General features: G+C 39.1%; 1 protein-coding gene across 4 annotated transcripts in view; it reads right to left on the reverse strand.

The window, feature by feature from the left end:
• Positions 1–513: 513 nt before the first annotated feature.
• megf6a (multiple EGF-like-domains 6a) overlaps positions 514–15,298 on the reverse strand; it is a 32,200-nt gene continuing 17,415 nt past the window's right edge. The window contains exons 10-35 of one of the 4 annotated variants that reach the window (XM_053686352.1): positions 15,139–15,270; positions 14,901–15,029; positions 14,551–14,679; positions 14,302–14,436; positions 14,067–14,201; positions 11,807–11,932; positions 10,849–10,980; positions 10,600–10,728; positions 10,359–10,490; positions 10,142–10,270; positions 9,907–10,035; positions 9,525–9,653; positions 8,254–8,382; positions 8,025–8,153; positions 7,794–7,922; positions 7,529–7,657; positions 6,393–6,524; positions 6,164–6,292; positions 3,489–3,617; positions 3,219–3,347; positions 2,433–2,684; positions 2,181–2,309; positions 1,953–2,081; positions 1,751–1,879; positions 1,337–1,465; positions 514–1,222 (exon numbers count right to left, since the gene is read on the reverse strand). In XM_053686352.1, the coding sequence (XP_053542327.1) occupies positions 1,146–1,222; positions 1,337–1,465; positions 1,751–1,879; positions 1,953–2,081; positions 2,181–2,309; positions 2,433–2,684; positions 3,219–3,347; positions 3,489–3,617; positions 6,164–6,292; positions 6,393–6,524; positions 7,529–7,657; positions 7,794–7,922; positions 8,025–8,153; positions 8,254–8,382; positions 9,525–9,653; positions 9,907–10,035; positions 10,142–10,270; positions 10,359–10,490; positions 10,600–10,728; positions 10,849–10,980; positions 11,807–11,932; positions 14,067–14,201; positions 14,302–14,436; positions 14,551–14,679; positions 14,901–15,029; positions 15,139–15,270 (3,446 nt within the window). In that variant the 3' untranslated portion in view covers positions 514–1,145. The remainder of the gene's footprint in view (positions 1,223–1,336; positions 1,466–1,750; positions 1,880–1,952; positions 2,082–2,180; positions 2,310–2,432; positions 2,685–3,218; positions 3,348–3,488; positions 3,618–6,163; positions 6,293–6,392; positions 6,525–7,528; positions 7,658–7,793; positions 7,923–8,024; positions 8,154–8,253; positions 8,383–9,524; positions 9,654–9,906; positions 10,036–10,141; positions 10,271–10,358; positions 10,491–10,599; positions 10,729–10,848; positions 10,981–11,806; positions 11,933–14,066; positions 14,202–14,301; positions 14,437–14,550; positions 14,680–14,900; positions 15,030–15,138; positions 15,271–15,298) is intronic. The other 3 variants (XM_053686353.1, XM_017487536.3, XM_053686354.1) reach the window with 3 other exon arrangements.

The raw sequence follows: 15,298 nt of genomic DNA on the forward strand, positions 1-15,298 counted from the left end.
TGTTTTTTAAAAAGTTGTACACAAAATAAGTATGGACACAAAGTTTATATGCATACTTGAAATATAAGTATGCATACTAGAATTTTAAGTATGCATGCCAAAAATTAAATATACATACTTAAAAATATGTTTGCAAAATAAATACCACATAGTAAACCTGCATGTTACCACTGCACTATACTAGCACACATACAAAACCTCTTTAATTTAAATACTATAGTACCTGTACTACGAGACTCGCTCACACTCACATTATACACATTATATTTTACATTATCTTGTAATTATAAACTTGTTTAAATTAGGTTTATCATAAGTTTTGATGAGAAACATTTTTATGTGAACCATTCAACCACACATTCCATTTTTTTGTACTGGTTATTGTGTGAAGCACAACAAATAAATTTACATTCTTAGAACCGTGCCTACAGTATACTGCGTGATCACAAGTGACGAATCGCGTGATACCGCGTGAAAAAACGTGCATTCTTAAAGGCCACATCTGTATTTCACTATTGTGCAATATACATTTTTAATGTTTATGTACATATTATATATTTATATAAAAGAACTGTTTACTTTTGTTTTAATATGAAAATTGCATAACAGCATAATTGCATTTCACTACCCTATATTTCTTTACATTGCACAGTACTGTGTAAATGAGGAAACAGTTATTAAAGGGAAAACAATCTCTAAAATCTTCAGAAATTTTTTGCTGGCAATGTCAATGTAAATACAAATGATACAAATGACATTACAAAACATTTGCATAATTATACAAATACTGTATATAAACATATCCATACATATTTTATACAACTTTGAAATGTTTGAAGTTGAATGAAGTTCATTAGCCACTTTTTCTCCATCATCATTGGTTTCTCCTTCGCAGTGGGTCATTAGCAAAGTTTCATGTCTATGTGCATCTTTCATCTATGCAAATATATATATATATATATATATATATATATATATATATATATATATATATATATATATATAAATTCCCATTCTTAATATCAAGTTTGCTCAGGTATGCAAAAAAAGTTCCAATTTCTGTTCTGGAGACAGATTCATAGTGCACAGTTAGGCTTTTTATAAGCCTAAATTAACATTAAGATACAGGACATGTTTTGCAGTTGTCATACTGGAGCACTGCGTTGTGGCTCATTCTTCCTCTTCCCTCTGTAGTGCTGATGACTGGATGTAAGTAAGCTGCCTGTGGAGATGGAACAAACAGAACATTACCTGTAGTGAATTTTTAGGAATGATGAATGATAGCATGTGATAGCAAATCGATGAATGATAGCAAATGAAGTAATGAGAAATGTACTTTCTAAGCAGTTTGGTCCTATCCAGCCATTCAGACAAGTGCATTGTCCATTCCGTGGATTGCACTGCGCTCCATTTCCACACTTGCAGCTTTCTGAACATTTTGGTCCATAGTGATTCAGTGTACAGGCTTAGCATAAGAAAGAAAACACCTTTAATACCATAACAATGTCTTACAAAAAATGAAACAAAAGACATCAAAACCTTTCAGCCAAAAATAGCAAAATAGCCTTGTTACGCAGCTAATAGAAACAATTTTTCAAATACATGTCTACCAGAAATGTACAATGCAATTTCAGATCACAATTTTTTTTTGTTTTTTATTCTTGGCCTGGTGTATTTTGGCCAGGAATGTTAATTTCAGTGATTTACTAATTTGATATTTAACTACTGATTGACAAAATCTTAGGCCTACTTGTATCACAGCGGCTCCCCATCTTTCCTGGTCCACACAGGCACTTGCCAGCCACAGGGTCACATGGTGTGTCTCCATCACAGTCACATACATCGGCACAGTCAGGCCCAAAACTGCCTTGTTCACACTCTGAAAGAAGAACAGTATGAAAAACGAGGGATCATGACTTCTACAGAGATTCAACCTGTAAACTGTTCCTCACCTTTCTCACAGTGCTCCCCATAATAACCTGGAGGACAGAGACACTGGCCCGTCCTGGCATCACACTCGGCCTTGCCATGGCAGTTGCAAGCAAGCTTGCAGCGGTAGCCATGGAATCCAGGAGGACAAACTTCAGATTTAAAAAAAAATTGGAGTCATGAAAGACATCCTGGGAAAAGATTATATTGGTTTGAAAATACACAACCATTCTGTACTTTTTAACCCTCACCATGTTGGCAGAGATGGCCATAGAATCCTGGACCACACTGGCACTCTCCTGTCACTTGGTTACAAGTGGCATTGTTCCTACAATCACAACGCTGGTGGCAGTTAGCACCATACCTGCCTCTTGGACACTCTAAGAGACACATACACAGCAGCATAAATGAGGGAGGTATTCATTTAAACTGCAGACATTTTCACTTTTTATCCTGCAATATGGGTGCACAGTGGAGTAGTGGTTTGCACATTCGCCTGACACCTTCAGGGTTCAAACGGGAGTTCGACTCCTGCCGTGGATCTGTGTGTGCGGAGTTTACATGTTCTCTCCGTGTTGTGGGGGAATCCTCCGGGTACTCCGGTCCTCCGCCAGTCCAAAGACATGCATGGTAGGCTGATTGGCATGTCCAAAGTGTCCGGATTGTGTGAATGTGTGTGATTGTGTCCTGCAATGGATTGACACCCTGTCCACCCGCCTTGTGCCCCATGCTCCCTGGGATAGGCTCCAGGTTCCCTGCGACCCAGTAGGATAAGCGGTATAGAAAATGGATCTCTGGACAGACCTGCAATACAGTCACTAGCTGCATGCACAATTTATCTGCTATTCGTCCTCATTATTTGGGATCTCAGTAAATCATGACCATGGTTGGCAGAGCTGTGAAGAGGATTTAATGAGTTTTTGATCAGGAGAATGCACAATTAAACTGGGATTCACTTGAATGACCGTTAATTACATAATTCTTTTATTCTGTTATAATTTTGGTTCATTTTGTTTTAAAAGGGGAAAAGGCAGTAGCCACATGGAAGTTTTGCTTAGTACTTAATACGTAGTCTAAACACTAGATGTCACACACAAAGATGGTGATTTTTTAAAATTTAGTTTATACTGAATTTTGTTTAGTTTGCAGATAATAAAAAAATACAATTAAATAAAATGAATTACATGAAACTAAATAAACTTAAGCAATTAATACTTTTAAACGACCTTGTAAACAGCAGACACTATACACTCTCAGCAACTATTTATAACCTCTTTTGTGTAATTTACCTGCATCACAGTTATCCCCAGTCCAGCCTAGGCCGCAGGTGCAGTTTCCTGTTACAGGATCACACAGTGCACCATTACTGCAGTTACAGCGCTGAGTGCAATCTTCTCCAAACCAGCCCTGTGCACAACCTGAAACACACACACACATACACACACAAAAAATCAATAAATTCTTTAAATAAACCTTTAAATAGATAGACGTGATAGTTGCACCACAAACTCTTATTATTATTATTATCATTAAGAACACACTGTTGTAATAGCTCAGACCTTGTCCACAGTCTTCTCCTTGATGGCTGATCTTGCACACACACCGGCCTGTGACAGAATCACTAATGGCTCCTTTCCCACACAGAGCTACCTGCTCACAATCTTGTCCATACCAGCCAGCTGGACATGCTGATGAGAAGGAAATAAAAATATTAATCAATATTCTACCCCCTATAATTTAACATCAAATATATTTTTCACTAGAACCCTTTTTGGATAGGATTAATTATACATGAGGGGCTGGTATTTCCATAGTTTACTTGCGCTCCAGACTGATTTTTTTCCATCCATAATGGCAATATTTTTTTTCTCTCATCTTCCATAAGAAAATGTATAGCCCAGATAAACTACTGTTACCGAGAAACTTGTTCTTGGTCTGCTTATTTTATTCTGCAGGCACACATCACCTCCTGCGTTAGATAATACTTCATTTAGTGGTTTTTACTCACAGAGTAGGGAAAAGTAACTCTGTCAATCACAAAAAAGATAGATGCTTGAGAAAAGTTTCTAATAATGTACTTGCTATGGGTTGGACTATTTTGTGGACATACAGCAGAGCTGGTGATCACCAGAATACTGCCATACCAATAGTTCTACAGTGCTGTGAAAAAGTAATTACCCCATCCTGATTTCTTCTGTTTCTGTGTATATCTCCTGCCAAATTGTTTCAGAAATTAAAAATAAATCTCAGATAAACCAAGGGCAACTTGAGTAAACAAAAAAATAGTTTTTAAATGATAATGTTATTTATTGAAGCAAAAACGTTATCCAATACTGGGCCTATGTGAAAATGTATTTTCCCCCGTAGTTACTAATTCCCCAAATCTATGAAACTGCATTCATAATGAGGTTCAGATGGACTAGACACAACCAGGCCTTATTACTGCAAACCCTGTTCAATCAAATCAACACTTAAATATAATTTTTCAAACAGTATGAAGTTGGTTATAATGTCTTACCCTGTAACACACTATGCCAAAGTTGAAAGAAATTCCATAAATGATTAAGAAGGTGATTTAAATACATCAGTCTGGGGAGGGTTACAAAGTTCTGGAATGCCAAAGGACCATAGTAATAGCCATTATCTCCAAATGGAAAAACTCAGCATAGCAGTGAAACTTCCCAGAAGTGTCTGACCTTCCAAAATTTCTCCAAGAGCACAGCAGCTACTCATAAATAAAGGGCACTGTGCATGACTCCACTATCAGAAAGACAGTGGTCAAAAATGTTATCCATGGAAGAGTGGCAAGGCAAAAACTACTGCTAACCCAGAAGAACATTAAGGCTCATCTGAATTTGGCCAAAACACACATTGATGATCCTCAAACCTGTTAGGAGAATGTTCTGTGGATTGATAAGTCAAAAGTGGAATTGTTTGGAAGACAGGGATCCCTTTACATCTGGCATAAACCAAACACAGAATTCTACAAAAGGATCATCATACCTACGGTCGAGCATGGTGGTGGAAGTGTGATGGTGTGGGGATGCTTTTCTGCTTCAGGGCCTGGGCAACTTGCAATACTTGAGGAAAACCTGAATTCTGCTGTGTACCAGAAAATCCTATAGGAGAATTTCAGGTCTTCAGTCCGTAAATTGAAACTAAAGCACAACTGGATTATGTAGCAAGACAATGATCCAAAGTAAAAGAATAAATCCTAGTCCTAGAAGTAAGTGAAAGACTGATCTCCAGTTATTGGAAACATATGGTTGCAGTTATTGCGCTAAAGGTGGCACAACCAGATTTTAAGTTTAAGGGGGCAATTAGTTTTTTTTACATTGGTGAAAATAAGATGGATAACACATTGGATAACTTTTTTTGCTTCAATAAAAAAAAAAAAAAATTAAAACTGTATTGTGTGTTTACTCAGGTTGCCTTAGTTTTATGTTGTATTTCATTTGAAGATCTAAAACTATTTAGTGTGAGATATACACAAAAAGAGAAGAAATCAGGATATATAGGCAAATAATTTTTCACAGCACTGTACATTTCCTGTCATTTCCCTGATTTTAGCATTACATTACCCCAGCACATAATATGGAACAATGCAAAGTTTTGCCATTCCCTGTGTTTGTATGAGTTCTTAGCCTTGTATTCTGACTGCCATTTACATGGACATTTCCCTTTGGATCACCTTTACAGTCGGTTATATTGTCATACTGTGTTTGTGTTGTCTGCCTGAATTTTGTAAATAGACACCTCCTGCAAATGGACCATTAACCTTATCAGCAAAATAAAGAGTGCAATGCTGCAAACTGACTGGGCTGTCGATTACAAAAACAGCTACAGTGATATAAAGCTTTGTTATATAACCACAATACTGAGTCACCTGTACTTTTTGTGTTCTAAGAAAAAAATGTGAACTATTACTATATACTGTATGAAATGAATATCCAGGTTCATAAGAAAAGAAGCTACTGGAATCTCACTCATTCAGGTGTGGAATAGGGAGTAAGACTGAAAATGCTCATCTGTAATCTAATACATGAGTCATGTTAATCAATATCTTCAGTAGCATTTGAATATTAGAAACAGGTGTGATGGAGCTACCTTCAGCTAATCAGATCCTTGATATATATTAAAGTCACTGAAACAGGTGTGTTAGAGGAGTTGTGTTTTTATGTAAAAAAATAAATAAATAAAAAGATAACTTTGTCTCTGTCTCTTTGTCACTCACTGATATTGCAGTTAGCTCCGATGTATCCTGGAGGGCAGTCACAAGTGCCCGTGGTAGGTTGGCACACGCCGTCATTCAGACACTGGCATTCACGCTCACAATTTGGACCATAATGACCATCGTCACATTCTGTGACAAATAGCCAATCACAGACACTTGCAAAACTTACATATTGTACTACATATTTCTGATTTTCTAGAAGAAAATGTAAAGAATAACAGAATCTTGCCTATATTACACTTGTCACCATGATAGCCCGGTGCACAGTAACAGACTCCAGTGACAGGATGACACAGGTGATTAGCCTCAGAACACTGGCACATATGCTTGCAGTTTAGTCCGTATGTACCAGGCTGACATTCTGCCAAAATAAAAAATAAAAATATGATTTTTTTTTAAAAAGTAGGGTGAATTTTTTTAATTTCCACATTGTATAAGCTTTCTTGTGTTGACTATTTACATGTAAAGGAAAAACTTACATAACAAGAAGCACAGCTCATCCTTTTCTCAAAACTGAACACCATTTTACTGATATTTTAACACCTTTTAATGCAGATACATTAATTTAACCATAGTTGTGAGTTTTTCATGCACCCATTATATCTTCACTCAACTTACTGTAAATGGTCTGCACTTATATAGCATTTTATTTTTTAAACTTTAGGGGTTCTACAAAGCGCTGTACACTGTTTCTCGTTCACCCACACACAAATGGAAGCAGAGCATGCCATGGGGTTCAGTGTCTTGCCCAATGACACTTCAGCATGTGGAGGCATGTGGGCCAGGAACCACCAGTCCTGAGATTAGTGGCCACCAGTCCTGCGAACTCACTCTGCCACTCTCTGTCCCAGAACCATGCTGAACCATCTTGAAAATGATTAAGTTGTAACGATCACAGATGTTTCTTTTTTACAGTAACACATCATATGTATATATATATATATATATATATATATATATATATATATATATATATATATATATATACTGTACCATATATATCTGCATCATATTTGTAATATTAGTCATGACAATTTTATAACCTTATTGGGGGAAAAGCCTTATAACATTCTAGAGCATTTTTCCTACCTCAAACTTTTTTGCAGTCAACTTCCTTTTTGATGCTGACCCCATGCCTTTATTTGATCTTGCATGAATTAAGCCATGTTACTTATATCAAGCAGTTTGATTGAAAGCGCTGAGTAACATGCTTTGACTTTCCTTATAGGCCAAAAAATAAACGCTGTTAAGGTAAACTGTCCTAAGTATCCTTATGTTCTAGTATATCCAAATTCACACTAACTTAGGCAGCTCAGGTGTTTCTGTAATGCTTATTTGACCAATTAGCAAGTTGTATGTTCTTACTTTGCTCACAGCTCATTCCAGTGAAACCAGGAGGGCAGCTACACTCCCCTGTCACATGATTACAAGATGTTCCATGGGCACAGAGACATCGTTGAGAACATCTTTGCCCATAAAAGCCAGGTAAGCATGCTGTGAAAACAAAATGCTACCAGTGGAGGCCAAGAGAGCGCAACAATAAATTCAACAAAGTGCAACATAAATTCTAAGGAAATAGGTGTCACCATGGATCATGTTACAGAGAGCGGTGAAGGATAAGTGAACTGACTTTTCTCACAGTGGAGCCCTCTCCAGCCTGGTGGGCACAGACAGACCCCGGTTATGTGCTCACATGGGGCTCCATGTTCACATCGGCACAGTTTCTGACAGCCAGGACCAAAATGCCCTGCTTCACAAGCTACACACACGGTCAAGATGAACAGCATAAAGCACAACATTGGTTTTCCATTGACTTTTCTTTCATGCAGTCATTAAGATGATCTCTTTGGCCATTTCTTACCCGCCTCACACTTCTGGCCCACCCAGCCTGATGGACATGTGCACTTTCCATCTTGGCGGTCACACACACCATCATTCTCACATTCACATGTATGCTGGCAGTCAGCACCAAAGAAACCTGGAGCACATTCTGTTAATGAAGCAAAAAGAAAAAAGGAAGAGGTACTTGATCATAATAATGTTAATAGCACATAAAATAAATTGGTAAGTACTATAACAGATCTTCTTACCTAGTTCACACTCTATCCCTGTCCATCCACTAGCACACAAGCAGTGCCCACTGGCCTTGTCACATGACCCACCATTCTGGCAAAGGCATACCTGGCGACAGTCCACTCCATAAAAGCCAGCCATGCATTCTGGGAAAAAATCAAACATCCATTAAACTCTAAACCACAATGGTTCCATGATTTATAATGTCAGCAAGAACCGTCTCTTTCACCAGGTCAGCATGTTCATTAACAGAGAATAGAACTTTGTGATGTGAATATATGTTCTCTGGAAATTGCAAAACAGTCTTTATATCACTTGTTTGCATACATGAGCACATGCACAGGTGTAAGAATTATTACACTGTGCTTAATTTCTGCCACATGACTAAAACAAAGCTCATACAATATATTTAGTGCAAAATTGTCATATTCAGCCAGTTCTAAAGTGGCCTGGGATTGTTATTCATAGTTATACTATGTTTTCAGTGTGTGCATACCACCATACATACACTATTATCACTACACATATTGCCACCATTCATTAAATTTAAATGAATTTCACATGCAGGCCAATCAAAAGTGTATTCTCATCTTGTGCCCAGTTTTCCCAGGATAATCTTCAGTTGCAGACCCTGACCAGGATAAAGCTGTTACTGAGAATGAATGAATGAGTGTTTGCAAAGATATTTTTATAGTGCAAATACAGCTTTCAAATTATGTTACATTCATAGTCTTACTTAAGTGGACTGTCAGACTGCAGGTTCAGATATGGAAACAGATGTTTGTTGCAAAACATTTTTTTTTTTTTTTGTCTTACAATCATTTCTGTGGTGGTTTTCACATATGTTTGGAGTCATTATCTTTGGGGTCATTATCAAAACATCTGCAGCTGAGTCTTAATCTCCTGGCAGAGGTAAAATATCCATATATTTGAATATCAGAATATGTGACACCATTATCCCCTGAACCATTAGCTCCAAAATCAGCCCAAATGCTCATATAGCAAACACTAATACAAGCGTGTTGAAACATTTTAAAGTATAGAATTTTAATATTGTTTTCCCATACTTATGTGCTTTTTCATCTATTGACTGAGTTGTGCAGGTCAATAACCATCTCTAGGTTTTGTGTTAAAAGCTCCATTTTTTCTCATTGTAATATATGTCATATCAATACTTTTGTAATGTTTTTCAGAGAAAATCTAATTATTAGAAGACTAGTATCTTTGACTCAGTTATTTTAGTTAAATGAAAGGTACATTTCAATTTCTCCATTGGAGAATGCTCTACCTTCTTCACAGGTTGGCCCAGCCCAGCCCGGTTCGCAATGGCATTGCCCATTAACATGATCACAGCTGGCATTATTGTAGCAGTTACAGCTCAGATTACAGCCAGGGCCAAAGGTGCCACCCTGGCATTCTGTAACATAGCAAACAGTAATCAACAAAGTGCTACAAAAAGTCCTTGTACACGACAACCAACTTTCCACATCACAGCATAGTTGGAGTGAAGCCATATGGCATGACTTACTTAACATGTTCAAATAATGAATGTCCTGAACATAGACCACTGGTTCCCACACAAACACTGAACAGCTGGATTACCACTTTACTACAGAGAACAGATTGCTAAGAGAAATATTTTGTATATGCATCTTGTGTATTAGACTCACTGGAGGTGCAGCGGGGGCCAAGCCAACCAGCTGGACACAAACACACTCCTGTCACATGGTGACACTGACCACCATTCAGGCATTCACACTTCTGTTGACACTCCAGACCATGGAATCCCTGAGGACAGGCTGCAGAGACACACCCACACTTGCATCTGTTTGGTTCTGTTCATTACAGAGCTGTGACATTAATGATATATTTTCCTCATACTTCCACAAGTCTATCCTCTCTTACATTTTTCACAATATGTTCCAACCCAGCCTGGCAGGCAGGTGCAGGCTCCACCCACATTCTCACACTCTGCGCCATTCTCACACTGGCATTGGTGGCGACAGCCTGGCCCAAAATAACCTGTGGGACACTCTTCAAAAAAAGAAAACACAGTCTGTGTGACACACACATGTTATTATATGGTACATTATATTATATGGTACTAAAATAAGCTACATACTTTGCTCACAGTGGGTTCCGGTGTAACCTGCCTCACAGTGGCACTGCCCCGTCGCTGGGTCACAGTTCACTGAACTGCTCGTACAGTTACACACATTCAGACAGTTGGCTCCCCAGTGTCCAGGCTCACACACTGCCACAAAATATTAGCCAGTTATTCCCTATCCTAACCACATCTCCTCCACTCTGCTTGGAATTGATGTCTGAAGGAACATCTAAAGGCAGCAGCAAAGGGTCTTTACCCTTTTCACAGTTGGCTCCAGTCCAGCCGTCATTACATACACAGACGCCTGAGATGGGATCACAGTGGTTGCTGTTCTCACAGGGGCACTGAAACTGGCAGCCAAGACCAAACCAGCCATTTGGACAGACTGCATGGGATGAAGAGAAAAACTGTCATAAAAATTAATCACTGATGTGCAAATATACAGCTGTTGATGTGTCATAAAAAGGTGACCAGCAGGGTCAGATAAACTACAGCTGTGCCCTACCAGCCTGACAGAGGTTTCCAGCGTAGCCTGGTGGACACACACAGGTTCCATTCTGCTTGTCACACACCCCTCCATTCTCACAGTTGGGACATGATTCAGCACAAGCCAGGCCCCAGTGGCCCTTCTCACACTCTGGAATACAACACATTTGACATACAACAAGGTAGTTCATGACCTGAAACTAATTCTCCATTTAACCTAGTGAGAATACCATATTGAAGGAGGAATTCTGTTAAAGTACATTTTTCATGGCTGACAAACTGCTTTCCATTGCTTTGTGTTTTTGTTAAATCTTTATTAACTGATCGCAGAGCAAGTCTTAATGCTGTATGCTACTATATAAGCAAAGGTCTGTGAGACTTCCAGACATCTGAGCCAAGCTAAACAGCTCCTGCAGTTTAAACCTGGCATTTCTAAAACACCATTATTCTCTCAAACTACATCACACCGCACTCCCACATTTACTACTCTCCACAAAGAGTCCTGATTGTCTTAATGTCTGATCCTACACATACTGTAGTGTTGCTGCTACATTTCAGTGGGGAGCTACAACTCAGAAACACATATTTAAACTGTCTCATTAAGAATGATGAGCTGTGTGTTTGCCTGGCATTTGACAAAGACCTCAGAAAGTAAAGAGGCCTTTGGGAAGACATACGTTTATGATCGTTGGCCAGAGTTTAATAGCTGAAAACAGACATGTAGGCCCAAACATATTCTCTCTCTCTCTGCTTATGTCTTTTATACTTTTTCTCAAATGTGTCTAGAGCTTAGACAACAAACAGGTCAAAGTGTGAAATGGGATTATTATAAGTGGTTGTTTCTGGAAATGTGAAATTCAATTTATCAAGCTATAAAGATTCAATATGACTGATCTGCTAAACACATCTTAACTGGTTATCCAGAGAGAACACTAGGGTCTGCACATGTTCATCCAGTGTACCCCATTGCTGCTTACCTTCACCACAGTGTTTTCCCATCATGCCAGCTGGACAGTGGCAGCGTCCCGTAACAGAATCACACACTGCTCCATTACAGTCACAGTGCTCAGAGCAGCCAGCACCAAACCATCCTTCTGGACATTCTGGTGAAGAGACATAAAAACACATTGTATTTGATACAGTGTCTTTTGACTAAAAACACAAGTGCAGACTTAATTCTGAGTAAACTGAAAAGAAGTGCTAATACACTTTGATGTGGTCTTTCTTCTTTCCTGTAGTCTCGGTTGTTATGCTTGTGGCTAATTTTAAACAGGAACTATGCTTTCTTGCTACTGTCACCATCATAGTTTAAATAAATGCAATCCTTGAAATAGGGCATCATTTATAATAATGCAGCAGTTACAAACACAGGTGTGTTGAGGTGCTGCAGACCTCAGGTACAATTATTAATAGTGAGGTTACAACTTCAGGACCATATATCAGGGCAGCCATAAAGAGTCAGGGCCAGAAGTGATGGTGAAGGATAACATTTGATTGAGTCTTTGTGCTAATTTTTAGTTAAGAGCTGCATGGTTATGGTTTCAGTCCATTCAGTAGAGGATCCAGGTTAACCCTTGTAGGACTGATGTTCTTTGTTGACAGAAGTGGGACTGAGGCTACGGATCAGGCGTGCAAAGTTAGGAGAATTCGCCCAGGACACATACACACATTCAAACACCCACTCACAGCTACTGAATAGGCAATTTAGTGCAGCTAAGCTGCCTACCCATGTTTTTGGACAGTATGAGGAAACCAGAGAACTAGGAGGAAACCCATACTAACATAGGAAGAACATGCAAAACTGTACACAGACAGTAACTCGAGCTCGGGATCAAACCAGGGATCCTGGAGCTGTGAGGCAGCCATGCTATCCACTGCATCAACATGCCACTTGGTAGGACTAACTGTCTAGGTAAATTGCCGTTGAAATGTGGACCTGTCTAAATAAGTTAAGGAGTATGACTCTAGGCAAGGATTGGCAAGCGCAAAGCATGGGAAACTGTAAATATAGATTAACTGCAGCACTTTGGGTTCCCTTCAGTAGGACTGAGGCTCTGTGTTAAAGAAAGTAGAATTAGCCTCACATTAACTTCACTAGGACAGAGGGTCTGGGTGATTTGCAGTACAGTAGGCAATCTTATATCCAGGCTTTTAAAACAGTAGTCAGTAAGGAAAGGAACACTAAGTGGAGATAACACAGATTAATCAACGAGCCAGTGGTTTGAGTCAGACTTCCATGCCCCTGTCCTTCTTTTGGCAGTAAGCAGACCACATGGTATCTAAAGCAACCTAACAAATCTTAGAAGCCAGAGAAAGTATCAGAAGCCAAATAACATATTAGAATAAGAAATAGTGAGAAGAGCTAATACTCCATATGCTGTCTTTCTGGGGGGTGTGGGTGAACTGGGAAGGCAGCCTGGAGTGCCTCCTCTTACCGCCTGTTGTTCCTAATTAATAGCAGATGCAACACTGATTGTTTAACAACTTCCAGATCAAGGATATTTCCGTGACTACCTTGGCAGATCGTAGAGCTGAAACTGTTGTAGTTTGGAGATTTTCTTGATAGACTGAAGCCCACAGCATTAGAAGTTCGCATTTTCCACTTTTACAGACAACTTCTACAATGAAGAAAAATAGCCTCTACGCATATTGCCATATCCAGCTGCTTTGGTCTCTGCTTTGGCAGCTGTTATTTTGCAGTTGTGGTATTTTGGAGTTTTATAGTTCATGTGAGAGCATGTGAGAGGATGAACAGTGATACATTTGAGCTGAGCAACAATCAAAACATAAGGCCGTATTCACAATTGATGTCTTAAGTCCAAAGGTTACATCAATACAGTGTTTATGTGGGGAAAGTTATGCATATTCAGAGATGAGTTATGCACAAGATTGGCAGAATTTCCTTGAGTAGAAATGTCTGAGACAAGGTTTTTTGTAGCATATAGGCCACCACCTTTAAACAGACACTCTTGTTTTTATCCCCCACCCCCCAAACCCCAAAATGGGGATAGAAAATGGAGAGAAGAAGTAGGATTTTTTTTTCTTCACTGTCAGTTGTAATATGGCTGAAAAGAGTGTATGTTCTCTTCTGTGACAGGTTCTTTAACTCTGACACAAGGAAGCAGTATGAGATATATAATTAACTCACACTCTGTCAAAATACATTATTTCACTGCTGTGTTTAGGCATGTGATATATAGTGTCAGTAGTATAAGACCTAAGTATAAACGTTCACACCTTGGTCACAGTTCTTTCCATGCCACCCAGCTAGACACTGTTGCTGACACTCTCCAGTTATATGATGGCAGTTAGCTCCTGGTGGACACCCGCATTTTGTCTTGCATCCTGAGCCATAGTACCCACCATCGCACTCTGAGAACCAAAGATGAGAAAACAAAAAACAATCTTTTCACCTTTATATTTTGGATTTGCGTTTGGATTTTATGCTGCCAGCAGCAACAAATCAGCTAACCGTCACTGCATGTCTTGCCCTGGTATCCAGGTTTACATGCACAGGTTCCATGGCGTCTGTGGCATTCGAGAGTGGTTTGTTGAACACACTGACACTCAGCTGAACAGCCAGGTCCATATGACCATCTAGGACATCCTAAACATGAAATAATATGATAAATACAAGAAGCATTAATCTTGCAAAAGGACACTTAAGCAAACTTTGCAAAGTTATTTAGGGACATTCAGAGTTCAAACTGTTGTGACATACTGAGATGGCAGAACCTCCCATACAGGCCTGGTTCACACAGACAGGCACCATAGGTTTGATGGCATCGTCCATTATTTGCACAGTTGCACTTTTTATTGCAGTACTTGCCATAAAAACCTTTAGGACATCCTGAAAGACACAGACCACAGAGTTATAATCAGACTTTGCTTATTCTAATATCCATAGCTACTGCTAAGCCATGGGGTTGACAGAAAAGTAAGAATTACTGTGAATGATACAAATAAAGGCATTAACTTAGAAAAGGTCCAGAGAAAAATTAACAAATATTCTATTTTCCATGAAACAGAGATGCATCAAACATACGGAATGCTATATGATACGACACTCACCATTTTGACACATGTCTCCACTGACCCCTGGGGGGCAATGGCAAAATCCCTTCACAGGATCACATGTGGCTCCGTTCCTGCATTTGCATATAAAGGAGCAGTTTCTCCCAAAAGTGCCCTCAGGACAGGCTGGTGGCCAAAAACATGAGACAGGTCATAGGTTTCAAAGAGGCCTTAGACAGTGCTTCATTGACAGTTTGTGCTTATAAAACAAGGATTTTTTTCACTATAGACTCACTCTGGTTGCAGATAATGCCGGCCCAGCCATCAGGGCAGATACAGCCATTGCTCTCAACATTACACACACCACCATTAGAACAGTCGTCACATGTCAGACTGCAGTCATGGCCAAATGTGTTGTTCAGACACACTGTGTAATTTTAGAATATGAAAAGTAA

Source organism: Ictalurus punctatus, chromosome 15, assembly GCF_001660625.3.
Source record: "Ictalurus punctatus breed USDA103 chromosome 15, Coco_2.0, whole genome shotgun sequence".
Taxonomy (NCBI): domain Eukaryota; kingdom Metazoa; phylum Chordata; class Actinopteri; order Siluriformes; family Ictaluridae; genus Ictalurus; species Ictalurus punctatus.